Consider the following 27,733-nt stretch of genomic DNA (forward strand, 5'->3'; position numbering starts at 1 on the left):
CTGACCCTCAGCCCAAGCCCAGAGAACATTCCAGCCACGCCCACTCCAGCCTTGCACTAGATCTAGGGCAACAACATGGGAAGGAATGAGACACTGGGCTTTGTCTGAGCAGAGCTGTGGACACCTACACAGGCAGCTTGTTGGACCTCTGTTAAGTGCATAAGCCTCACTTACTTTAGCACCCCGCTCCTTTGGGTCAAAACACTGCTCAAAGTGAACAGAGCCAGCTCGAGCCCAACCCTCAGGGCTTCTGCTCCAGCAACTGAGGAGCAGACCTCACCCCTGACTGCTGGGCAACAGCCATGAAGGAGACAGAAAGTCCTGCCTCACAACCTGCACAGGCTTTAGACCCTCCAACATCAACCATACACCCTAGCAAGGTGATATTGGCCAACACACCTTGGGGGAAGATATGGCTGGTGTTCACATCAAACCCAGCCCTTGTACCAAAGATATCAGACACACGCAGTTTACATAGGGATGCTCCCACATGAAAACACCCCTTCAAGACAACAACCAGTAAGTTTCCCCTAAAATGAAAAGAAAGAGGAACTACTCCCAATTGAAAGGGCAAGAGAAAAACCCTGAAAAAAATAAACAGAGATCATTAGTCTACCAGAAACTGAACTGGACACAGAACTAGAACAAATAATCCTAAACTTCATAAGAACCACAAAAGACCCTGAATTGCCAAATCAATCCTTAGAAAAAGGAATAAAGCTGGAGGTGCCACCCTCCCAGACCTCAGACTATACTAAAAAGCTACAGTAATCAAAACAGCACGGTTTTGGCACAAAAACAGACCCATAGATCAATGGAACAGAAGACAGATCCCAGAAATAAACCCATACATCTACGGTCAATTAATCTATGACAAAGGAGCCAAAAGTATACAGTGGAGAAAAGACAGTCTCTTCAACAAGTAGTGCTGGGAAAACATGACAGCTACATGTAAAACAATGAAATTCAAACAGTCCCTCACACCATATACAAAAATAAACTCAAACTGTTTTAAAGACCTAAATTTAAGACATGACACTATATGGGACTTCCATGGTGATCCAGTGGCTAAGGCTCCACGCTCCCAATGCAGGGGCCCCAGGATCAACCCCTGGTCAGGGAACTAGATCCCACATGACGTAACTAAGAGCTTGCATGCCGCAACTAAAGATCCCACATGCTGCAACTAAGACCTGGCACAGCCAAATAGATAAATAAAAAATAAAGAAAATTAAAGAAAAAAAAAAGACATGACACCATAAAATCCCTAAAAGAGAACATAGGCAAAACACTCTTTGACAAAAACCCTAGCAATATTTTGTTAGATCAGTCTCCCAAGGCAAACAACAAAAAGCAAAAACAAACAAATGGAACCTAATTAAAACTTAAAAGCTTTGCCCAGAAAAGGAAACCATCAACAACACAGAAAGACAACTTATGGAATGGGAGAAAATATTTGCAAATGACATGACCGACAAGGGGGTTAATATCTAAAATATACAAACAGCTCATACAACTCTATATCCAAAAAACAAACAAATCAAAAAATGGGCAGAAGACTTGAAGAGACATTTTTCCAAAGAAGACATACAGATGGCCAACAGGTACATGATAATATGCTCAACATCACCAATTATTAGAGAAATGCAAATCAAAACCACAAAGAGGTTTCACCTCACACCTGTCAGAACAGCTATAACAAATGCTGGACAGGGCATTGAGAAAAGGGAACCCTCCTACACTGTTGGTGGGAATGTAAAGTGGTGCAGGCACTATGAAAAGCAGTATGAAGGTTCCTTAAAAAACTAAAAATAAAACTACCATATGATCCAGCAATTCCACTCTTGGGTATATATCTGGAAAAGAAAGGAAACAGTAATTTGAAAAGATACAAGCACCCCAATGTTCACAACAGCACTATTTACAATAGCCAAGATATGAAAGCAACACAAGTGCCCATCAACATATGACTGGATTAAGAAGATGTGGTACATACATATAATGGAATATTATTCAGCCATAAAAAAGAATGAAATATTGCCATTTGCAACAATGTGGATTTACCTAGAGAATATTATGCTTAGTGAAATAAGTCATACCGAGAAAAACAAGTCTTATATGATACCACTTATACGTGGAATCTAAAAAGCAATACAAATGAACGTATACACAAAACAGAAACAGACTCACAGACATAGAAAACAAACTTATGGTTACCAAACCAAACGGGAGAGGGAGGGGGAGAGTGACAAATTAGGAATATGAGATTAATAGATACAAACTACTATACATAAAATACATAAGCAACAAGGATATACCATATAGCACAGGAAATCAACCCAATATCTTGTAATAACTTATAATAGAATATAATCTGCAAAATAACTGAATCACTGCAGTACACTTGAAACTAACACAATACTATAAATCAATTATACTTGAATTAAAAAAAAAGAAATCATAAATTTAAAAATAAAAGTTTCACCTCACCAAAAAAGAAAAAAGAAAAAAAAGGGGGAGAGAGCATGAGCAAGAAAGGGACCACAAAGTAAAACAAGCTTAATCGGTCCTCATTTGTACTCTGAACAGCCCCTGCTCCCCCATTTTGAAGCAACAGGATTCTAAGTGATGGAGGTCAAGGCCAGAATCAAGGAAGTTCCCCAGAGACAGCACCGAGAGCCCACCCAGGAGGCGGCCACTCCCCTGTTAATGACTTCCCAAGTTCCAGCTGGTGGCCACGTCCCAGTTCCTTGAGGCCCTGAACCTCAGAACCAACATTTTTGGAGACTCTCTGGGATGAAGAAAGGGAGCTGAGAGGCTCTCTGGCCTCTAACCTCACCAGGGCGGCAGTGTCACCTCGAGGTCTCACACCCTCCAGCAGCGACTTGGTCCTCAGGGGAGGAGAACCACTGGACCCCCGACCTCTCTGGGTTCCGACTGCTCGGAACCGCAGCAGAGGCAGGGCGCACGCGCAGGAGCTGGAGGGCGGGCCGGTGGTGGCGGGTTGCGAGGCGGGGCTTAGCGTTGGCTTCACAGGGCGGGGCCTGGGGTCCCAGGGCCTCCGGAGGCGACTTCAGAAGCAAAGCAGGGACTCAGCGAGGGGCCCAACTGGCCCAGCAGTATCCCGGCCAGTCCCAGAACTTTCCAAGGCTTTCCTGCCTAAAACAGCCTTGTAGGCTGGTCTTCGCTTAGTCCGTCTCTTCCCAGCGCGCAGCCGCGCTGGATCATAGCCAGGACCTGGGCTCAGGGGCATCTGCCAGCATTTGGGGGTCTTAGAAGGGACGATTAATAGAGCCTGCTCGCTGTCGTTGAACAGTAAGTATTAATGAGGAGTGTGGCTGGAGCCAAAACTATTCTAGGCACGCTGGAACACCAGAAGAATTGGGAAGACAGGCGGTTTATGGCATAGAAGCTAAAGTCATTAGCTCAGGAGTCCACCTGCCTGACTTGAACCTGCCTCTACTACTTAATATCTGTGGACTCCCAGGCAGTTTCTTCCTACGTGTTACTTCCTTGGCTCATCTCTGAAACTGGGTAACTTTACAAGCGTTAGAGTATGAAGTATAACTTCATCTCGCACTGCAGAATGTATTCAGTAAACATTAGATTTATTACTTTTAATATTTGACCAAGACCCTGCTCCTCCAAGCTCACTGTCTGGTTCCGTGTGGTTTTATTTAGACAGTTATTCCTGGAAATTCTGGCATGGCCACTTCCCCAAAGGCAATAACTGATTCTCCTCGTTTAGCAATTTGAAATACTTAGTACAGGTGTCACTTGCTTAGTGTGAAGTGTCAGGTGATTCAGGGTTCTCTTTTTCTTCCTGGAACTTCCTTAATAACAGAACTTTCTCTTAATACTGCCCTGGCGAGTATGACAATTGTAGGGCTTTGAATACTGAACAAACACATGGAAATGAGTGGGTTTCTGCAATTGGATAGAAGTGTCACAAAAAACGGCTGAGTCACATTAGCCAGCCTTCACAGCCATAAGGGAGCTGTTCTTTCTGACTGAAGGGAGTGAAATAATACTATGCACATTGTTGAATCAACGAGCACTGAATCTCACACAAGATTAAGTGTCTTGTCCTGACAAGACAGGCCAGGCTCTGGCCTTTGAGAGTTTAGAGAGACAGGAAACCTGTAAGAACTGTTCCCTGTCCACCTCTTCATCCTCATGTCTAATGATTTCTCCTTCTGTGCTCTGTGACCCACAGATCTTTATTGCCTTGAATGAGCCAAGCTCCCTCCCTCCAGCCTCAGAACTGCTACCTATGCAGTTCCCCCTGCCTCTAATGCCTCACGCCATCCAAATACACACCTTGTAGCCTGGTTGATTTTAAACTGCCTTTGGCTCTGAGATCTGACTTTCTGACAACCCCACTACACTATCTCAATTAGTGCCTCCATAACTCTTTTTATGGAACCATTACTTTTATTTATAGCACCAAGAGTATTTGCAATACTATATTTAACTGGCCAGATATGGCTAGACTAGATGAATAAAGGAATATGCCGTGTGTGAGTGTATAGCTTCAGAGCACCTTGTTTCAATCGTCATATTTTACTTACAAATCTGTAGACAATGTATTAATATGAGGTCTTCTTTTTCAGAACTCTTTAAATCATGGACAACGAAAGTAAGTACTTTGTTTACCTTCCTCCCTATAATGTTAATCCTGTTAACAGGTTTTTGTCATTATGTTTTATTCGGCTTCTGAAAGGACACAATTTGCTTTGTGTTGTTTATGCTCCAAAATCTAATGGCTAGTTCAGTAATTGGACCATAGAGAAGATGTAGACAAAAGAAGTCCCTTTTTTTCCCTTTAAAAAAATCGTAGAGTAACCTAAGAAATTCTAATTTTATTGGGAAATAAATTGTATAATTATCAATATTCCATCCAGATAAGTTTTCCCTATTCCGTGTATATTTTATATACATAAAGTTTATTCAAATCATACTAATTAACAGATAATGAATTTAATATGTCAGTTCATTGTTTAAAATCCTCAGATATATCCCCAATATATATTTCATAACATACACAAATATATAGGTTTAAATAAATAACAATTATTATGTTCAGGCTCTTTGCTTCTCAGGAAAATTCTAACTAAGGTGGATATTGATCAAGCATGTAATACAAGACCTTCTCTTTTTAAAATTCTAAGGTTCTAAAGAGAAAACCAATATATATTAGGGGAATATGTTAGGAACAAAATCCTGAGAAAAACAAAGTTAGAGAACTGATGCTGCCCAAAATCAAGATTTACTATAGCTACAGTATCAAGACAGTATGGTAGTTGCAAAAGAATAGGCAAATATTTTTGTCACTGGAACAGAATAGAGAGCCCATAGTTAGATACCCATAAATATAGTCAACTGACCTTTGGCAAAGGAGCAAGGCATACAAGGCAACAAAGTCTCTTCAACAAATAGTGCTGGAGCAACTGGACATCCATGTGCAAAAAAGTGAATCGAGACACTGACCTTACACCCTTCACAAAAATTAACTCAAAATGCATTATAGACCTAAATGTAAAAACTGAAACTATAAAATCCCTAGAAGATGACATAGGAGAAAATCTAGATAATTGTGGGTATAGTGATGCCTTTTTTTTACAACACCAAAATCACAACCAATGAAAGAAATAATTGATAACCTGGACTTCATTAAAATCAAAAACTCTGCTCTGCGAAAGACAATATCAAGAGTATTAGAAGACAGGACACATACTAGGAGAAAATATTTGCAAAGACACATCTGATAAAGGACTATATACAAAATATACAAAGTATTCAAGCTCAGTGACAACAACAAAATCCTATGAAAAATGGGCCAAAGAATTGAAAGGACACCTCATGAAAGAAAATATACAGATGACAAATAAGTATGTCACTTCTTAGTGGCCAAAACCCAGAACACTGATAACACCAAATGCTGGTGAGGATGTGGAGCAATAAGAAGTCTCATACGTTTCTGGTTGGAATGCAAAATGGTGCAGCCACTTTGGAAGATAGTTTGGCAGTTTCTTACAAAACTAAATATGTTCTTACCATACAATCCATATATCACACTCCTTGGTATTTACCCAAAGGTGTTGAAAAATCCACACAAAATCCTGGTGTACGTGTGTCTGTCTTCTGTCCCTATATGTGTATTTATCATAGAAGTGCATTTTATTGAAAGCCCAATAATGAAATTGGTAGCCTAGTTCTTGATTTTTTTGTTTGATGTACTATCATAAATATCATAAAAGTAATTTTTATTTATACAGGATAGTGAAGATGTAGAGGTAATAAAAAAAAGTAGTGAGTTTACATTTAGCTAATGAAATATAAAGCTACACATAAATTAAACCCCAAAATACACATATTTAATAAAAGATTTTATTGATTCTCCATCTGTTCTGAAAATTGTGGTCACGTAATCATATTTAGGAGATTTATCCCTGGAAGTGTTTGATTCATTTATTATCTGGGGTTAATTGTATTCATCGAGAGCCACAGAAGAGGTGACTGCTTAAACCCAGAAGCTGCAACCAAGAGAAATGTAGCTACCTGGGATAATTTTCATTTTTATTTTCTAACATATGTGAAAGCTTTACTTTTGTATGCATGCTGAATCATGCCTTTCCTTTGTAAGAAAAGTAATTGAGTCATATCACTACAAACTAGGGAATACATTATTTCTTTTGAACCACTGCATATAAAATGTCACAAAACTTCACTTAGAAAAATGCAGTTTTCAAAATTACCAGAACTTTACCAACTGGCAAAGTTCATGGTGTACCAGATTTTCAAGTAGGCAGGGACCTAGGGACCTAGAATCAAAAGGAATCTTGTGCCAATACCATTACTGTAGCTTTGTAGTACAGTCTGAAGTCAGGGAGGTTGATATCACCAGTTATTTACTCTTTTCTCAAGATCGCTTTGGCAATTTTGTGATTCCATATAAATTTTAGGATTATTTGTTCTAGTTCTGAGAAAACTGTCATGGGTGTTTTGATAGGGATTGCATTAAATCTGTAGATTGCTTTGGGTAGTATGGCCATTTTAAGAATATTAATTCTTCCAATTGAAGAGCACAGGATATCTTTCCACTTCTTTGAGTCATCTTCAATTTCCTTCTTCAGTGTTTTTAGTTTTCAGAGTATAAGTCTTTCACCTCCTTGGTTAAGTTTGTTCCTAGGTATTTTATTTTATTTTATGTGATTTTTAAATGGGATTTTTTTTTTTACTTTCACTCTCTGATAGTTCATTATTAGTGTATTAAAAGGTAACAGATTTCTATATATTAATCTGTTGTATCCTGCAACTTTAATGAATCATTTATTCTAGTAGTTTTTTGGTAGAGACTTAAGGGTTTTATATATATATATATATGTCATGTCATTTGCAAATAGTGACAGTTTTACTTCCTCCCTCCCAATTTAGATATCTTTTATTTCTTTTCTTGTCTGATTATTGTGGCTAGGACTTCTGATACTGTGTTAAATAGAGGCATCAAGAGTGAGCATGCTTGCCTCATTCCTCAATTTAGGATAAACACTTTCAGCTTTTTACCATTCAGTATGAAGTTAGCTGTGAGTTTGTCATAAATTGCCTTTATTATGTGGAGATATGTTCACTCTATACCAACTTTGATGAGAGTTTTTATCATAAATGGATGGTGAATTTTGTCAAATGCTTTTCCAGCATCTATTGAGATTTATTCCAGGGATGCAAGATGTTCAATATTCACAAGTCAATCAGTATGATACACTACATTAGCAGAAGGAAGGATAAAAATCACATGATCATCTCAATAGCCAATATTTTGTAATAACTTTTAATGGGGTATTACCTATAAAAGTACTTGATCACTGCTGGACACCTGAAACAAATATAATACTGTAAAACAATGATATTTCAATTTAAAAAAAAGAATCTTATGGGCAGAAAGGGTATATGCATTTTGTATACTACTCTGAGCAAGCAAATCTGCTTGGGTTCTGAATGGTTTGTCTAGCCAGAAAACTCCCAGTGGGGCCTGGACCTCATCCAGATGTTTGCACTTAAAAGAATGTGCAGTAGAAAAATTTTAAGACTTTAAGGTGGTAAATCTCAACCATGCCTTCACTTAAGTGTTAAGCAGAAGCTCTTAAAAACACCAGTACCAGGGCATTATGCCAGAAAAATTAAATCAGAAACTCTAGTTGTGGGACCCAGTCATTGGTAAGTTTTAATTCCTCAGGTGATTATAATGTGCAGCCAGGGCTGAGAACTGTTGCTTTAAATTCTTACACAGTTGCTGTTTGAAGAGTGATTAGCAAGTCTACAATATCTATCCAAAGCACTTGGAGAATGATTTAATCTACCCATGTAGAATTACAGCAGGTGATACATAATTAAAAATGGTTATAATCAAACTTGAAAGTTTGTGAGAAAAATGGCTCAGTTTTATATTTCTTAAGTCCAAGGCCACATATAGCTCATCTCTTAGAGGGAAGGTGATGCTAACAATATTATAGGTTAAAACTGACAACTTACTGTGTCTGAGGCATTGTTCTAAGTGCCTAATTTAGATTAACTCAATTCTCAGACAATCTTATGGGGTAAATATTATTAACTATCCCCATTATTCAGGTAGAAAAAAAGGCATAGAGTGATTGGATCATGCTTCAGTTTCTGGCTTCTGTACCTAATAGTTGTGTGGTAGTCTTTGTTATTTCTTAACGTCTTTATTGGATTATAATTGCTTTACAATATTATGTTAGTTTCTGCTGTATTACAAAGTGAATCAGCTATAGGTATACATATATCCCCACAACCCCTCCCTCTTGTGTCTCCCTCCCACACTCTCTATCCCACCCCTCTAGGTGGTCACAAAGCACTGAGCTGATCTCCCTGTGCTATGTGGCTGCTTCCCACTAGCTATCTATTTTACATTTGGTAGTGTACATATGTCAATGCCACTGTCTCACTTCATCCCAGCTTACCCTTCCCCCTCCCCATGTCCTCAAATCCATTCTCTACGTCTGCATCTTTATTCCTGTCCTGCCCCTAGGTTCTTCAGATACACTTTTTTTTTTTAGATTCCATATATACATTTTAGCATATGGTATTTGTTTTTCTCTTTCTGACTTACTTCACTCTGTATGACAGACTCTAGGTCCATCCACCTCACTACAAATAACTCAATTTCGTTTCTCTTTATGGCTGAGTAATATTCCATTGTATATATGTGCCACATCTTCTTTATCAATTAATCTATTGATGGACACTTAGGTTGCTTCGAAGTCCTGGCTATTGTAAATAGTGATGCAATGAACATTGTGGCACATGACTCTTTTTGAATAATGGTTTTCCCAGGGTATATGCCCAGTAGTGGGATTGCTGGGTCATAAAGTAGTTCTATTTTTCATTTTCTAAAGAACCTCCATACTGTTCTCCATAGTGGCTGTATCAATTTGCATTCCCACCAACAGTGCATGAGGGTTCCCTTTTCTCCACACCCTCTCCAGCATTTATTGTTTATACATTTTTTAATGAGGGCCATTCTGACCGGTGTGAGGTGATACCTCATTGTAGTTTTGATTTGCATTTCTCTCATGATTACTGATGTTGAGCATCCTTTCATGTGTTTGTTGGCAATCTGTATATCTTCTTTGGAGAAATGTCTATTTAGGTCTTTTATCCATTTTTGGATTGGGTCGTTTGTTTTTTTTCATATTGAGCTGTATGAGCTGCTTGTAAATTTTGGAGATTAATGCTTTGTCAGTTGCTTCGTTTGCAAATATTTTCTCCCATTCTGAGGGTTGTCTTTTCGTCTTGTTTATGGTTTCCTTTGCTCTGCAAAAAGTTTTAAGTTTCATTAGGTCCCATTTGTTTATTGTTGTTTTTATTTCCATTTCTCAAGGAGGTGGGTCAAAAAGGATCTTGCAGTAATTTATGTCATAGAGTGTTCTGCCTATATTTTCCTCTAAGAGTTTTATAGTGTCTGGCCTTACATTTAAGTCTTTAATCCATTTTGAGTTTATTTTTATGTATGGTGTTAGGGAGGATTCTAATTTCATTCTTTTACATGTAGCTCTCGAGTTTTCCCAGCACCACTTATTGAAGAGGCTGTCTTTTCTCCATTGTATATTCTTGCCTCCTTTATCAAGGATAAGGTGACCATATGTGCGTGGGTTTATCTCTGGGCTTTCTGTCCTGTTCCATTGATCTGTATTTCTGTTTTTGTGCCTGTACTGTCTTGATTACTGTAGCTCTGTAGTATAGTCTGAAGTCTGGGAGCCTGATTCCTCCACCTCCAGTTTTCTTTCTCAAGATTGCTTTGGCTATTCGGGGTCTTTTGTATTTCCATACAAACTGTGAAATTTCTTGTTCTAGTTCTGTGAAAAATGCCATTGGTAATTTGATAGGGATTGCATTGAATCTGTAGATGGCTTTGGGTAGTATAGACATTTTCACAATGTTGATTCTTCCAATCCAAGAACATGGTGTATCTATCCATCTGTTTTTATCACCTTTAATTTCTTTCATCAGTGTCTTATAGTTTCCTGCATACAGGTCTTTTGTCTCCTTAGGTAGGTTTATTCCTAGGTATTTTATTCTTTTAGTTGCAGTGGTAAATGGGAGTGTTTCCTTAAATTCTCTTTCAGGTTTTTCATCATTACTGTATAGGAATGCAAGAGATTTCTGTGCATTAATTTTGTATCCTGCTACTTTACCAAATTCATTGATTAGCTCTAGTAGTTTTCTGGTAGCATTTTCAGGATTCTCTATGTATAGTATCATGTCATCTGCAAACAGTGACAGTTTTACTTCTTCTTTTACACTTTGGATTCCTTTTATTTCTTTTTCTTCTCTGATTGCTGTGGCTAAAACTTCCAAAACTGTGTTGAATAACAGTGGTGAGTGTGGGCAACCTTGTCTTGTTCTGGATCTTAGTGGAAGTGGTTTCAGTTTTTCACCATTGAGGACGATGTTGGCTGTGGGTTTGTCATATATGGCCTTTATTATGTTGAGGAAAGTTCCCTCTATGCCTACTAGTCTCTAGTTATTTTTTTATTTCCTCTTTGATTTCATCAGTAATCCATTGGTTGTTTAGTAGCATATTGTTTAGCCTCCACATGTTTGTGGGTTTTGCTGGTTTTTTTCTTTTATTTGACTTCTAGCCTCATAGTGTTGTGGTCAGAGAGATGCTTGATATGATTTCAATTTTCTTAAATTTACCGAGGCTTAAAACCCATGCACCTACAGTCAGTTAATCTACAACAAAGGAGATAAGAATGAATACACAACGGAGCAAAAGTCTCTTCAATAAGTGGTACTGTACAGCCACATGTAAAAAAATGAAATTAGAACATTCTCTAATACCATACAGAAAAATAAAATGGATTAAAAACCTAAATGTAAGACCAGATATTATAAAACTCTTAGAAGAAAACATAGGCAGAACACTCTTTGACATGAATCACAGCAATATCTTTTTGAATCCACCTCCTAGAGTAATGGAAATAAAACAAAAACAAATAAATGGGACCTAATCAAACTTAAAAGCTTTTGCACAGCAAGGAAACCATAAACAAAATGAAAAGATAACTCACAGAATGGGAGAAAATATTTGCAAATGATGTGACCGACAAGGAATTAATCTCCAAAATATACAAACAGCTCATGCAGCTCAATATAAAAAAAAAAAAAATCAGAAAATGGCAGAAGATAGAAATAGACATTACTCCAAAGAAGACATACAGATGGCCAAAAAGCACATGTAAAGATGCTCAACATAGCTAATTATTAGAGAAATGCAAATCAAAACTACAATGTGTTTATCACCTCACACCGATCAGAATGGCCATCATCAAAAAGTCTTCAAACAATAAATGCTGAAGAGGGTGTGGAGAAAAGGGAACCTTCCAACACTGTTGGTGGGAATGTAAATTGGTGCAGCCACTATGGAGAACAGTATGGAGGTTCCTTAAAAAACTAAAAATAGAGCTACCATATGATCCAGCAATCCCACTCCTGAGCATATATCCAGAGAAAACAATAATCTGAAAAGATGCATACACCCCAATGTTCATTGCAGCACTATTTACAATAGCCAAGACATGGAAGCAACCTAAATGTCCATCGACAGAGGAATGGATAAAGATGATGTGCTACATATATACAATGGAATATGGCTCAGCCATAAAAAAGAATGAAATAATGCCATTTGCAGCAACATGGATGGACCTAGAGATTATCATACTAAATGAAGTAAGTCAGACAGAGAAGGACAAATATGATTTCACTTATATGTGAAATCCAAAAAAATGATACAAATGGACTTATTTACAAAACAGAAACAGACTCACAGACTTAGAAAACAAACTTATGGTTACCAAACAGGAAAGGTTGGGGGGGGGATAAATTAGGAGATTGGGATTAACATTTACACACTTCTATAGATAAAATAGATAATCAACACGGACCTACTTACTGTATAGAACAGGGAACTCTACTCAATATTCTGTAACAACGTATATGAGAAAAGAATCTGAAAAAGTATAGATATATGTATATGTATAACTGAATCACTTTGCTGTATACCTGAAACTAAAACAACGTTGTAAATCAACCATATTCCAATATAAAATATTTTTTTTTAAAATCCCAGTGCACAGTACTCCTAAAAACTTTGTAATATATAAATCAGACCATGGAACTCACTCTTCTGCTTAAAATCATCTAAGGCCTGTCAATCGCATTTAAAATAAAATACAGACTCCTGATTTAGCAGCTCTCAAGATGAACTGATCCTATGTCTTTATGTCTTTACAGACAGTTGTTTCTCTTCTTCTTCTTCCTTATAATGTCCTTAAACATGCCAAATTCATTCCTAAAGTCAGAGACTTTTGCATTTGGTTTTCCTTCCTCCTGGAATATTTCTCATCAGATCTTCACACAAAGTTTTTCCCTTCTTATATATTAGGTCTCAACATAAATTGTATCCATCCAAAGAAACTGATTCATACCTTTCCCTATCCTCCATGTATTTTGCCCATCAGTTTGATCTGAAATCTTTTTTAAAAAATTTACATTTTGTTTCCCAGAAGTCACCTGTAAGCTCCCTGAGAGCAGGTTGCCTTGTTGATAGTTGTATCCTCAGATTCAAGAACAGAGTCACATTATAAATCATCTGGAAATATCTATTCATTGTAGAAGGAATGAATTATAAAGATATATTTAAAAAGGCATTTGTGTGAGGTTTAGTCTCTCTAAGTCTTACTTTTTAATGGTATATGTATTTTGTCATCTGTGTTCCACTTTAATATATTTACAAATTGCCTATTCTAAGTATTAAGTTTTTCATAGCCTTTACATTAAAATACAGTCCTTTGAAATTACATTCCATTCTTATGAAATTGCTATTTTGTGTACTGTACATATAAGCTTAAGAAGTTTTATTGTAATCACAAATTCACATGGAATACAGAGTATACACTTATTAAATTTCTTCCCATACTGTGCTTATTAAATACTTAAGACAATTTATCCTGTTGTGCTTTTTACCTTCCTTGGTTCTCAAATCCTATTTTCTGGAGAGCTGAGTGTGCAAAATTGTGAAGTTTAAATTTGTAACTTAAGAATCATAATTTAAAATTTTTTAATGTACAGGGTCTTGGGAATAGAATACACCATGGACTAAACCCCCAGGCAAATTGTTAAGCCAGACAAGTATCTGACAATACTAGATGGAATGACATGCCTTTACCTCTATACCAGGGTTCTCAATAGCAGCACTATAGTATTTGGGGATGGATAATTCTGTTTCTACAGGGTGCTGTTCTGAGCATTTTACAGTATTTAACAGCATTCCTGGCCTCTATCCACCAGGTGCCAGTATCACTCTCTTCTGCAGTTGGGACAACAAAAACATCTCCAGACCTTGACAAATATCCCTTGAGGGAGCAAAACCACTGCCAATTCTATACATATAGGAAGTGGCATTTGTTAGAATTCCAGAATTATCATTTTTTACAGGGTGGTTTTGTGCTAGAAATGCTGGCTCAAAGCCATTATATTGGGCCTTTTACCCAATGCTATCTCTTATTTCCATGAAAACATTCTAGAATCTTTATGTACATGACTCTAGATCATTGTTGATTTTTTTTCCAGTTTCTTAGGTTTCATGCATATTTTCATCTGAATTTTGAACAGTAAGAATAAGGCTGTGGGCCAACTCTATACACAGCCCAAAATCCTCAAAATAAAACTAGACATGAAACCCCAGATATTTTATTGCAAATTGCTGAACAATATAAACACAAACTTTAAGCTTAATAGAAACAGGATTGCTGAGGGAAAATTGTAGTTTGTAGATAACTGGGGTAATCCTAAAAGAACTGAAGTTTTCACTTTTCTGTTCAGTTACAAATAATTTCACTTGTTCATATTTTCAGCATCTTCAGAAAATACTGGCTACCCTGCCCCCAAGGATGACTATCCTGCCCACCAGGCAGGCTGTTCTGATACCCAGGCTGAGAATACTGTCCCCAAGGCTGGCTGTTCTGCCTCCCAGCCTGGCTTCTCTGGAATGCAGTCTGAATATCTAATCCTACCACCTGGCTATTCAGTGGTTGGAGCAGTTGGCATTCCTGTCCAATTCCAGCCAGTGTCTCTTCAGCCAAGTGTGCCTGCAAGGCTACTATGGATTCCCAAACTACCACCTTCATCAGACTGTCCACCAGGGTTGGAATGTTTAAATCAGGTAATTTCAAATACATAAAAGACTCTTAACAAGTAAAACTGTGCTTCCAGTTTACTTAATGACATTAACAAATGACTAATTCGCAAAAGTCTGAAATGGTAAAACAACATTTCTTGCTGACAAATTACTCTAATTCTTCTAGGCTACGTTTACTGGTAAAGCAAAATACTAATGTCTTAGGAAATTGTGTGCTCCATGATCTTGAATATAATCTGCAATAATAGCCAACAGCAAAGCTTTACTAAGCAGTATTCTCCAGGCTTTGTTCCTAAGTATGATACATATATTAACGCATTTAATCCTTTAGAAACTCTGTGATATACAGGTGCTATAATTATCACCATTTTACCAAAGGGGAAACTGAGACCTAGAGAAGTTGCATAATGTGCTCAGCATCAAAATGCACAGGAAGTAGGAATGGCTTTTTACTTCTGGAAGCTTGGTTCTGGATACTGTGCCCTTTAATCCCAACACAGTAATTTCCTAGGAGTTAGAAACAAACATCAAATAAAACAGTGTTCAATTCAACAATTTGTGTATGACTTAACTTTTTATTATAATTAATAAAATTACATTTTATGTTGCTTTTATTCTTTTGAAGACCCAATTTTTTTTTAATTGGAGTACAGTTGCTTTACAATGTTGTGTTAGTTTCTCCTATACAGTGAAGTGAATCAGCTATATGTATACATATATCCCCTCCCTCTTGGACCTCCCTCCCACCCATCTAGGTCATCACAGAGCACCGAGCTGAGCTCCCTGTGCTATACAGCATGTTCACACTAGCTATCTATTTTACACATGGTAGTAAATATATGTAAATCCTAATCTCCCAGTTTGTCCCACCCTCCCCTTCCCTCCGTGTCCACATGTCCGTTCTCTACATCTGTGTCTCTATTCCTGCCCTAGGTTCATCTGTACCATTTTTCTAGATTCCACATATATGCGTTAATATACGATATTTGTTTTTATCTTTCTGACTTATTTCACTCTGTATGACAGAGTCTAGGTCCATCCACATCTCTACAAATGACCCAATTTTGTTCCTTTTTATGGCTGAGTAATATTTCATTGTATATATGTACCACATCTTTATCCATTCCTCTGTCAATGGACATTTAGGTTGTTTCCATGTCCTGATTATTGTAAATAGTGTTGCAGTGAACATTGGGGTATATGTTTCTTTTTGAATTACAGTTTTCTTAGGGTATATGCCCAGTAGTGGGATTGCTGGGTCATATGGTAGTTCTATTTTTAGTTTTTAAATGAACATCCATATTGTTCTCCATAGTGGCTGTATCAATTTACATTCCCACCAGCAGTGCAAGAAAGTTCCCTTTTCTACACACCCTCCCCAGAATTTATTATTTATAGATTTTTTGATGATGGCCATTCTGACTGGTGAGGATGGTACCTCATTGTAGTTTTGATTTGCGTTTCTCTAATAATTAGTGATGTTGAGCATGCAGACCCAATTTTATAAATGCAACCATAAAGGGAAAAAGTTCTGGATTTTAATGTAGTACATGATAGCTTAACTCAGCAACGTGAGGTTTTACATTTGTTTGATATTAGAAATCTCATAGGTAAAGTAGAATAGGAAATTCTGTGTGCCCAAACTATATAAAACTAAATATTCCTGTGACATCCAACCACATTTCAAAAAATGAGTTGTGTCTCTTATACTCTCTGCACTAATTTAATATCCCAAAATGTACTTGGGCATCATATATTATAAGAACTTTATTAGTTCATATATTCTCCTAGAAATACCCTGAATAGATTTTTTAAAAATCAGGGACTCACAAAATATGTACGGGAAGTTATCACCTACAAGAAATGATGATATCATGTCCACTTAAATAGAAAAATTTTGAGATTTATAGTAAAAAATCTCTTTAAATAGATAAAATGGTCTTAATATTTCCTAAATGCCTTCTAGAGAGAGCAATGTGTTCTTATCTTTATAGGGCTTTCAATGTAAGTCAATTTTTATTTCACTCGAATTTGTCCACATTAATAGTGAACACATTCAGTACATATTTTTCAAAAAATTACTTTTGTTTTTACACTGAAACGTAATATAAACTATTATTAAATATTGACAATATTGATATATATTGATTATTTATATGAATTCTTAAAAATATAAAAACATATATGCTTACAGCTTAATTTATTTACTATATAGGTAGATCAGATTCAGATTCATCAGCAAATTGAACTTACAGAAGGTATGTATTCATTGTATTGATTATATTTCTAGAAAGAGGGGATGGTTGATATGCAGATAAAGGCATATCACCAACCGCAAATATAACACTTTCAGTGATGCTGGACCATTAAACCTGGTTATTTACAATAGTCTCTGTGATAATGAATTGATAAGGATTATCAGCGGCTCATTTCTTCTTTTTTTAAAATTTTTATTGGAGTATAGTTGCTTTACAATACTGTATTAGTTTATACGGAGCAGTTCATTTCTTGAAATTCGGAGTCAAGTGGTAAAATACTCTTTCTCTGGGTATCTGTCCTCATGATAAGGACTCTAAGTTAGAAGGAAAACAATCAAAATTTACTTTTGTTCCCTCTTCTCTCTAGACATTTCTTCAGGGAATCTGTCTCTTTACCTGACTTCTATGACTTCAGCTGTTTTCTCCCCAGTTTCTGACAACCTTGACATTGGCACAGAGCCACCAGCAATGGTTCATGTTAACTTATTACCATGTACTAACAGTTACCTTAGTACATTTCCAAAGAGAGTGAACTTTTTGACTTTGGATGGGGATGTTTTGGAAAATCATATTCCTGCTCACAGTTTCTCTTGGGAGCTCAGGTGAACCCTATAAAACCTGTGTTCCATGGGCTCTGTTCCATAGACTGTGAATTACCAGCTCGGATGAAGGGACACTGCAATGTTGGAGAGTGCTGACCAGCAGTCCCAGTAGCCTGGCTTCCTAGAAGAGCACCTCCGCTTGTGCTAAATGACTCCTTTGACTCTACCAGATGTTTTCAGTGCTCTCCATGTGCAAGAATAAACTTAGGAAGCCACTAGATCCAGACTGCTGCCAGGGGAAAGAGAATCTGGGTAGATTCATGAACCAGAGTGTCTTCCTTCCAGATATAAGGAGTTTAGTGAAAACTGCTAGTTATAGAATATATCTATAAATCCATCTTTAAATCCCCAGACAGTTCCTTTCCAGTAGTAGATTTAGAACCTGAATTGTACTAGCAGAGTAATGGATTTGGTTGAAACATACAATTATCTGCACTTATCTATGAAACAGAAACAGAATCAGGGACATAGAGAATACACTGGTGGTTGCCAAGGGGAAGGAGGGGGAGAGGGTTGGATTGGGAGTTTGGGTTTAGCAGATACAAACTGATATATATATAGAATAGATAAAAAACAAGGTCCTACTTTATAGCACAGGAAACTATATTCAATATCCTGTGATAAACCATAATGGAAAAGAATATAAAAAAGAATGAATGTATATGTATAACTGAGTCACTTTGCTGTACAGCAGTAATTAACAAAACATTATAATTCAACTATATTTCAATAAAAATAAATTTAAAGTATATACAATTATCACCTATTACATTTAAATTACTTATAATTTAATTTAATTTAACTACCAGTTCAAGGTAGTATCAGAGCAGGCTCCTGAACTCACCTCCTCCCATGGACACAAGGAATCCACAGCTACCTACAGAACAATTCCCTCTGAAAGAAATCTAGAAATTAGCTGAGTGACTCTACACATTGTATAAATGAGAAAAAAAATGCACATTGAAATGGATAGGAGAAGCTGAGACACAATCTCGCCATAAACCATACCCCCAGCACAACACACAACCAGGAGGGAACTCACAACGCCCAGCTTCTCCTTGAGGAGTGAAGGATTTGACCCCATAACTGATACCTCAACTATTAATATTTCCAGAGAGTGGTGGGCACCTCAAATATCTAGCTTTGAAAGTTATGGGATTTACATACATAAGACCCACAAGGCTATAACAAACTCAGAGATAATTCTTAAATGTTGACTCACTATGTCTAACCCCCAGGGCCCAGCACAGATGTAGCAGACTAAAAGAAGCCCAGTGTTTTTGTGAAAGAACCCCAGTATTACCATGAAAGAAGTGTAGTTGCTTATCTTAAAAGCCTTGATTTTCAGGGAAGGTTTCAATTTAACACACATCTAGAGAAAACTGCAGTGCAATCCAGAGTCCTCAGAGACCAGTGGGTACCATCTTCATGCTCTCCCTCTCCCCCATCCTACTTTGCTGATATCGCCTAGAAAGGAGCTTGTACACATGTCTCCCACCCATAAAAGGCCATATGTGATAAGCCTATAGCTAATATCATATTGATGATGAAAAACTGAAAGCTCTTCCTCTAAGTTAAAGAACAGGACAAGGATACCCACTCTTGCCACTTTTATTCAACATAGAACTGAAGTCCAAACCAGAGCAACTAGGAAAGAAAAAGAAATAAAAGGCATCCAAATCAGAAAGGAAGAAGTAAGCTGTTTCTATTTTTAATTACATGATATTATATAGAAAACCTTAAAGACTCCACAAATAAACTGATAGAACTAATAAACAAATACAGTAAAGGTGCAGCATACAAAATTGATATACAAAAATTGGTTGCCTTTCTATATACTAACAATGAGCTATCAGAAAGAGAAGTTAACAAAACAATACCATTTATAATTATATCTAAAAGAAAATATCTGGAATATATTTAACCAAGAAGGGAAGAAACATATACTCTGAAAATTACGTGACATTGATGAAAGACATTGAAGAAGATACAAATAAATGGAAAGGTATTCTGTCTCATTGACTGGAATAATAAATATTGCTTAAATGTCCACACTACACAAAGCAATCTATAGATTCAGTTCAATCCCTATCAAAACTTCAATGGCATTTTTCACTGAAAGAGAAAAAACAATCCCAAATTTTTTATGGAACCACAAAACCCCCGAATAGCCAAAGCAATCTTGAGAAAGAACAAAGCTGTATTCATCATGCTTCCTGATTTCAAACTATATTACAAAGCTATAGTAATCAAAACAATACCATATTGGCATAAAACGAACACATAGACCAATGGAAGAGAATACAAAGCCCAGAAATAAATCCACACATATGCAGTCAATTAATTTGTGTCAAAAGAGCCAATAATACACAATGAGGAAAAGACAGTCTCTTCAATAAATGGTGTTGGAAAAATTGGATTTCTATATGCAAAAGAATAAAACTAGACCACAGTCTTACACCACAACAAAAAAGAACTCAAAACGGAATAATGATTTTGAATGTAAGACCTGAAACCACAGGACTCCTAGAAGAGAATAGAGGAGGTAAGTTCCTTGACATTGTTCTAGGTAATAATTTTTTGTGTAAGTCACAAACCACAGACAACTAAAACTAAAACAAACAAGTAGGACTACATTAAAGTAAATAGCTTCTGTACAGCAAAGGAAACCATCAACAAAATGAAAGAGCAACCTATGAATGGGAGAAAATATTTGCCAGTCATAAATTTGATAAGGGATTAATATCCAAAATATACAAGTAATTTATAAAACTCAATAGAAAAAATTCATTAAAAATGGACAGAGGATTTAAGTAGATGTTTTCCAAAAAAATCATACAAATGGCCAACACATACATGAAAAGGTGCTCAACATCACAAATGATCAGAAAAATACAAACCAAAACCACAATGAGATATCACCTCACACTTTAAAATGGCTATTATAAAAAAGAGAAGAGATAAGAAGTGTTGGTAGGATATGGAGAAAAGAGAACCCTTATGCACTGTTGGTGGGAATGTACATTGGTGCGGCCATCATGGAAAACAGTATGGAAATTCCTCAAAAAAATTAAGAAGAAAAGAAACAAATATAATGTGATATGTCAATTATACCTCAGTTTAAAAAATTGAAGTACTATATGATCCAGCAATTCCAATTCTGGGTATTTATCCATAGAAACAAAAATCACTATCTCAAAAAGAGTATATGCACTTCCATGTTTATTGCAGCATATTTACGGTAGTCAAGACTTGGAAACAACTTGTGTCCGTTGACAGATGAATGAATGAAGAAAACGTGGTATATATACATTGGAATTTTATTCAGCCATGAAAAAGAAGGAAATCCTACCATTTGCAACAACACAGGAGGACCTTGAAGGCATTATGCTAAGTGAAATAAGTTAGAGAAGGCAAATACTGTATGATCTCACTTATATGTGGAATCTGAAAGAAACTAAACTCAGAGAATAGATTGGTGGTTGCCATACGTATGGGGGTAGTGGGTTGGAGAAATGGGTGAAGGTGGTGAAAAGGTACAAACTTTCAGTTATAAGATAAAGAAATATCCTAGGGACATAATGTACAGCATGGTGACCATAATTAACAGTACTATATAGTATATTTGAAAGTTACTAAGAGAGTAGATCTTAAAGTTTCTCACACAAGAAAAAAATTTTTGAATGTATGTGTGGTAAGGATATTAACTAAACTTGTGGTATTCATTTCACATACATACAGATATCAAATCATAATGTTGTATACCTAAAATCAATACAATGCTGTATGCCAATTACATCTCAATAAAAAATAATTTAAAGTATCATCTTAAAAATTACTTATAATATACATTATTAGATATTTATAAAATTATTGAGTTTAGTCTTTTGAAACTAAGTTTTCTCTGGAAAGGAGCTCTTTAATGTTTAATAATTTGTATTCTGAATTTTTTTAACATTTTATTCTAAGGTATATTTCGTTGAGATTATAAAACTCAAAAGACCAGATATGATACATTTCACAGAATTCTTAGATTAAAAAGTTTATATTGATGTGTGAAAACACATATCTTTGGCATGAAATATAAAGTAACAAATTTACTAGTTGTTAAGTTTCAGTTTTTAAAATAGATGTCTTTAATTTTTTTTCTCAAATAGAAAGTCTATATCATATTTTAACATTGAGTAGTATAAAGTGATAAAGTTTACTCAGTTTATTATTAGAATCTGAGACTATGACAGGCACTTATTTATAGCTGTCCCCAGTTCAAAATTTAATACACCAGAAAGATATAACTATAGAATTCTTATATTTGTTTTCATTTTCTTCAGTAATTAGAAGGAAACTTAGAGATTGTGTAAAAACATTGATCTCATTTTAGACATGAACAAACTAAAGACTTTTGAGATTAAGGTACTTAATGAAATCAGCTAGATATTGGATTCTATCTCATGAATCAGTTTAATTTTTTTCTCATTAGACATTTGACTGGGAGATAGCGAGGTCAAGGATGATTCTTTTAAGGCAAAGTCCAGGACCTGTCTGAGTAAAAGACATTTAAAGGAGGTCATGGTGATAGAACTTGTGAACGATATTTCTATTTGACTAAATCCATCGACACAGATATTTGAGAGTGATTTTTGTCTCCATATGTTTCATTTTGCTCATTATTTTCATGGCTTCTGACATCCTATGACCCATGTTAATGAGGGCTGTGGACTCATGAATTGCTCCCTCCTGGCTTTAAGCAAGGAGAGGTTTCCAAGGTGTGGTTCAATATGGGAAGCCCTTTGGTAAGATACCATGTGGGTTTCAGTATTTAGCACATCTCTGTTTCCCCCGTGAAGAGATTAGCCCCTGCTAAGGTACAGAGTTCACTTAGGATGCCATTGGTCTAGATATCCTCCGACTTGCAGCCTTGGTTGCCAAGCATCTTTCCCCTTGTCTAATACCCATTTCCCACTTCTGAACAACCACTGCTGAGCTAAACAAGGGTGCCCTGGGCCCAGGGTGACGTTCTTCCTCACCTTTCATTTTCACTCTCTCCCTCTTCACATGTGTGCATTGAGAGAAAGCCCTCTCACACCTTCCTCAAACAGTGCAGAAAGAGAAGCCATGACTGTGGTTTATAAAACTGTATCTCAAGCCAGTTTACTTAATATAATACTATATGGTGCATAAACATAGCAATCATCCTATATTCCCCTCCATAGCTGAATACATGACAAGTAGACATTTTCTGCATTCACCTAGCACGACTGTGACCATCGACAGCACGGCACCATCCCTCACAGCAAAGTCTCCCTTTCTGACATGGGTCCATGGAATTAGGAAGATACAAGTTGTTTTCTCTTCCAAGTCTTACATAGATGCTCTTAATTTCTCAGTACCTTAATACCATTTCCTCCTTTTTTTCTTTGCCTTTTTTTCTCTGTCAAGATCATCTCTAAACACCTTTCCTTTTCTATCTATTCGGTAAATATAATCTAAAGTAATGTCCAAAAATATGTAAGTCTAAAATATTTAGATTCTAGATAGTTTTAACATACTGGTGATTATGGTTTCCTCTTCTATGTTTTTAGTCATAATAAGTTATGAAACCAGTAACAAATATGAAATTAAGAACAGCCTTGGACAGAGGATATACTATGCAGCAGAGGATACTGCTTTGTGCACCCGATTTTGCTATGGATCTTATAGGCCTTTTATCATGAGGATTCATGATCTTAAGGGCCAAGAAGTCATAACTCTGAAGAGACCACTAAGGTGCACCAGCTGTTGTTTTCCCTGCTGCCTGCAGGAGGTCGGTGAGCAATTACCCGGGTACTTTGTAAAGTAGTTCAGTAAGAATTTTTACCCTATCGTTGAATTTATATAATCAAATGAGATTTAAAGTAAAAGTGGTCTGCCAGCTATTGGTTTATGCTTGAGGATAAATTGTAGGAGGAAAAGACTGAGGAGTTAGCCCCATGTCCCTGAGCAGTGTGCCCCCTGGGGGTGAGATCTTAGATCCTTGAGCTCCATGAAGACCAGGTGTCTCTTTCATAGTACTTGACAGCCCTCTGATAGCGAACATGGATCTCAGGGGAGACGCCAGGGCACAGAGTGTTTATAGGAAGTCGGCCTTTGCCTATATCTCCATTGGCCTGAGACCAGCACTGCCTAGGTCACTCAGTCATCCATACGGGTAGCTGTGAGAACAGGGCACACAGAGATACAAGCACATAGAGATTTGATGTCTAATACTACACTTATTTTGAAAGGATAACTGACCTTATTCATACTAAATTTTGTTTTCCATGTCACTTGCTTTAGATATAATAATATTCATAAGAATAGGTGAGGAAAAACTGAGAGTTGGATGGAATATTCTCTACAACTTATAGAGAACATTAGCATACATTATACTTTTGGTCTTAAAAAATAGACCTAAGAAGTCCTTATTTACAGATGAACATGCTGAGATGCTCTCAAGGTCACCCAGCTAAGGTGCAGAGCCAAGATTCCAGGCCCCATTTTCTTTCCATCCTAGCACAATTACCATTCATATTTGAAAACTGCCCCAGTGATCAGAGCTCTGTCCATACATCTAAACCACTGTTTGTAAAGGAGTTTAAGAAAAGAGTTTTTAATAATTTAGATATTTTTCATAAGTATGAATAAAAGAGAAAATTTTAAAATATAGGAGGCCAGTAGAGCAGTGCTTCAGAGTGGAGACTGTGTATGCAGTTTGTGTCTCTTCCCTTCCACTTTGCAGCTGGGGAATCTTAACACAAATTAATTTACCTCTCTGTTCCTCTATAAATAGGAATAATAGTACCAACCTGCTAAGAATGTATTATGAATTAAGTGGTGCATAGAACAGTATTTTGCACTTAGAAAATGAGCAAAGGATCTAAATAGACATTAAAGAAATGTCTTTTTCAAAGAAAACATACAAATGGCCAAAAGATATATATGAAAAGCTGCTCAAAATCACTAATGATCAGAAAAATGAAAATCAAAACCACAATGACATATCACATCACACCTGTTAGAATGTCTGTTATCACAAAGACAAGACATATGTTGGCAAGGATGTAGAAAAAAGGGAACTTCTGTACACTGTTGGTGGGAATGTAAATTGGTATAGCCATTATGGAAAAAAGTATCAAGTCTCCTCAAATAATTAACAGTAGAACTACCATATAAGCCAGCAATCCAACTTTTCAGTATATATCCTAAAGAAATAAAACCAGGTTTCAAAGAAGTTTCTGCACTCATGTGTTTATTGAACGTATTTAGTAGCCACAATATGGAAACATCCTTAGTGTCTATTGACTGATGAATGGATAAAGAAAATGTGAGATGTGTGTGTGTATGGATATATATAAATAACTTTATATATATGTGTGTATATATAAATGCGTGTATATATATACACACATAAAATATTACTCAGCCAAAAAACAGAAGAAAATCTTGCCATATGTGACAATATACATGTACCTGAAAGCATCATGCTAACTGAAATAAGCCAGATAAAAAAGACAAATACTGTATGGTATCACGTATAAGTTGAATCTGAAAAAAAATATCTAACTCATAGATACAGAGAGTATAGTGGTAATTGCCAGGGGCTGGGTGGTGGGAGAATTGGGGTATGCTAGTCAAACACTCCAAACTTTCAGTGATAAGATGAATAAGTTCTGAGGATCTAATGTGCAGCGTGGGGACTACAGTTAATAATACTATACTGTATATTTGAAATTTGCTAAGAGACAGATCTCATGTGTTCGTACCAAAAAAAAAAAAAAAAAAAAAGTTACCTATATAACATGATGGTTGTTTCATTTAACTTAAATGTGGTAATCTTTCCACAATGTGTATGTATACCAGATCATCACATTGTACACTTTAAACATACTACAATTTTGTATGTCAACTGTACCTCAGTAAAGATGGGAGAAAAGAATATTACTAATTGAAAAAAAAGTATTCAGTAAATGAGAGCTATTATCAGACATTGTTATGATGATGATGATGATTACATATTACCTATACTCTTTTGTTTTTGTAGATAGAAATCTATGCTCCTCCTGGTATACCAATAGGTTATGTTACTCAGACCTGGCACCCATATCTGCCAAAGTTTACAATTCAAAATGAGAATAAAAAGGATGTTCTAAGAATTATAGGACCATATTTTGTGTGCAACACTTGTGGAAATGTTGAATTTAAGGTAAGAGATGTGATATATTTATAGGATTTGCTTTCCTAATATAAGGAGAATATAATTTTGTAGGATGTTACAAATATATTAAATAAATATTTGTAAACTGATATCTCAAGAGGAAGATAATGTGCTCATGTTTTTAACTTTGATCAGAGGTAGTTATTGCTCTGATTAAATGTCAGTGTTGATTATATTAAACGGGAACAAGAGAAGCAGAGCCTTATAGTTAAAAAAACATAAGCAAAGCATCTAACATTTAAATATGATGGGTTCTGTATGGAGGCACTGGATATTATCATTTTAAAAAGAACATTAACCTTGTCACTAAATCTGAATGCCAAAGCACATGATATTTCCTTAGTCTGAAACACAGACTGCCAGTGTTCTAGACCCTCTTCAGAAGCTCTGACATCTTTGAGTTCCTATGAAAAGCTCACTTACACAAAGAGAATTTTAAGAAAAATGGTGTAAGATGTACTGTGCAATTATGCTTCTCTATGGCCCTGGTCTTTGCATTAATTGAGTCACTGTAAATCACAATATATCTGTGTATTTACTACATGAAGAAATTCCATCACAGCAGTTTTCCAACAGGTGGTCTAGCCTTATAGCCTTTATATTATTTAGATGCAAATGTATAAAGTTTGGGTGTCTTATAACTTAATCTTAATATCATGATTCTATTAGAAAATCATAAAATCTGTTCAACTACATCCACATTTCCACAGAAGGGACAAAAATCTCCTAACACTGAGCAGGACTGTCCCCTTATGATAAGATATGGGAACTCTGCCACTGTCCCCTAACTGCTTAAAGTTTTCCACTATCCAGCGTCTTTCTTTTACATTATCTGCCTAGCTTCCCTAGTAGTTTTCAATTCCTGTGTTAGACTCTGGTTATTTAAAGATGAATCACTTCACATGGACTTCCTAGTCTAATGACAGAGATGGGCAATCCTAAGAGAACAACAACTAATATTGTATAAAGAGACTTTATAAAGGCTGTTTTAAAGAGATACATATAATGTGTGTGTGATATGTATGTAAATGGACTTTATAGAAGTATATATAATATCAGTTCTCCATGTAGAGGATGGTATGTTTATCAAAGATTCAGAGCAGTGGAAAGATAATTATTCATTCAAGGAACAGTATTAATAGAAGTTTAGCTGGCAGACAGTTTATTTGGTGGAAATAAGTGAAAACACAGAAAACATTTTGAAACTCTGATATTTAATGCTGAGAAATTTAGATTTCATCCAGCAATCCTTCCCAATGAATGCCTTAAAACATACATTATATGTAATGAATTAACTTCTCTCCTGTACTTCTAGAATGATGCTAACTAGGCATTCTTTCAGAGAATTCAGAAATAGTGACTTGAATCAATTTCTGATGGAAAGTTTGACACCTTAAGGCTGGATTTATCAGTATGAGGGACCACTATAGAACGTAGACTCCATCATGGTATCAATGGTCTGTGAAAGTTGAAGTAGAAAGGGATAAGAGCCTGAACATGAAGGAGCAGGTGTTATTCTAAAGGAGAAAATAATTCAGAGATATTTCATAAGTGAACTGAGTGAAACTGATTCATAGATTTGATGTCATTTGAGGAAGAAAAAAATTTGGAGATGATTCTGATGTCTCATGTTTGAGAAGCTGAATGAATAATGAACCATTGGCCAAACTAAGAACATTGGAGGAGGGCTTCCCTGGTGGCACAGTGGTTAAGAATCTGCCTGCCAATGCAGGGGACACAGGTTCGAGCCCTGGTCCAGGAAAATCCCACATGCCGCAGAGCAACTAAGCCCGTGAGCCACAACTACTGAGCCTTCACTCTAGAGCCCACGAGCCACAACTACTGAGCCCGTGTGCCACAACTACTGAAGCCCACGTGGCTAGAGCCCATGCTCCACAAGGGAAGCCACCGCAATGAG

At 36.3% G+C, this 27,733-nt stretch overlaps 1 protein-coding gene across 1 annotated transcript in view; it reads left to right on the forward strand.

The window, feature by feature from the left end:
* The first annotated feature begins 4,626 nt into the window (after positions 1-4,626).
* The window catches only part of LOC132365116 (phospholipid scramblase 2-like), a 32,820-nt gene continuing 9,713 nt past the window's right edge, over positions 4,627-27,733 (forward strand). Inside the window, exons 1-5 of the mRNA XM_059921813.1 lie at positions 4,627-4,639; positions 14,439-14,746; positions 16,938-16,980; positions 23,165-23,385; positions 25,642-25,803. Of these exons, the coding sequence (XP_059777796.1) occupies positions 4,627-4,639; positions 14,439-14,746; positions 16,938-16,980; positions 23,165-23,385; positions 25,642-25,803 (747 nt within the window). The remainder of the gene's footprint in view (positions 4,640-14,438; positions 14,747-16,937; positions 16,981-23,164; positions 23,386-25,641; positions 25,804-27,733) is intronic.

This window comes from Balaenoptera ricei, chromosome 4, assembly GCF_028023285.1.
Source record: "Balaenoptera ricei isolate mBalRic1 chromosome 4, mBalRic1.hap2, whole genome shotgun sequence".
Classification (NCBI taxonomy): Eukaryota; Metazoa; Chordata; class Mammalia; order Artiodactyla; family Balaenopteridae; genus Balaenoptera; species Balaenoptera ricei.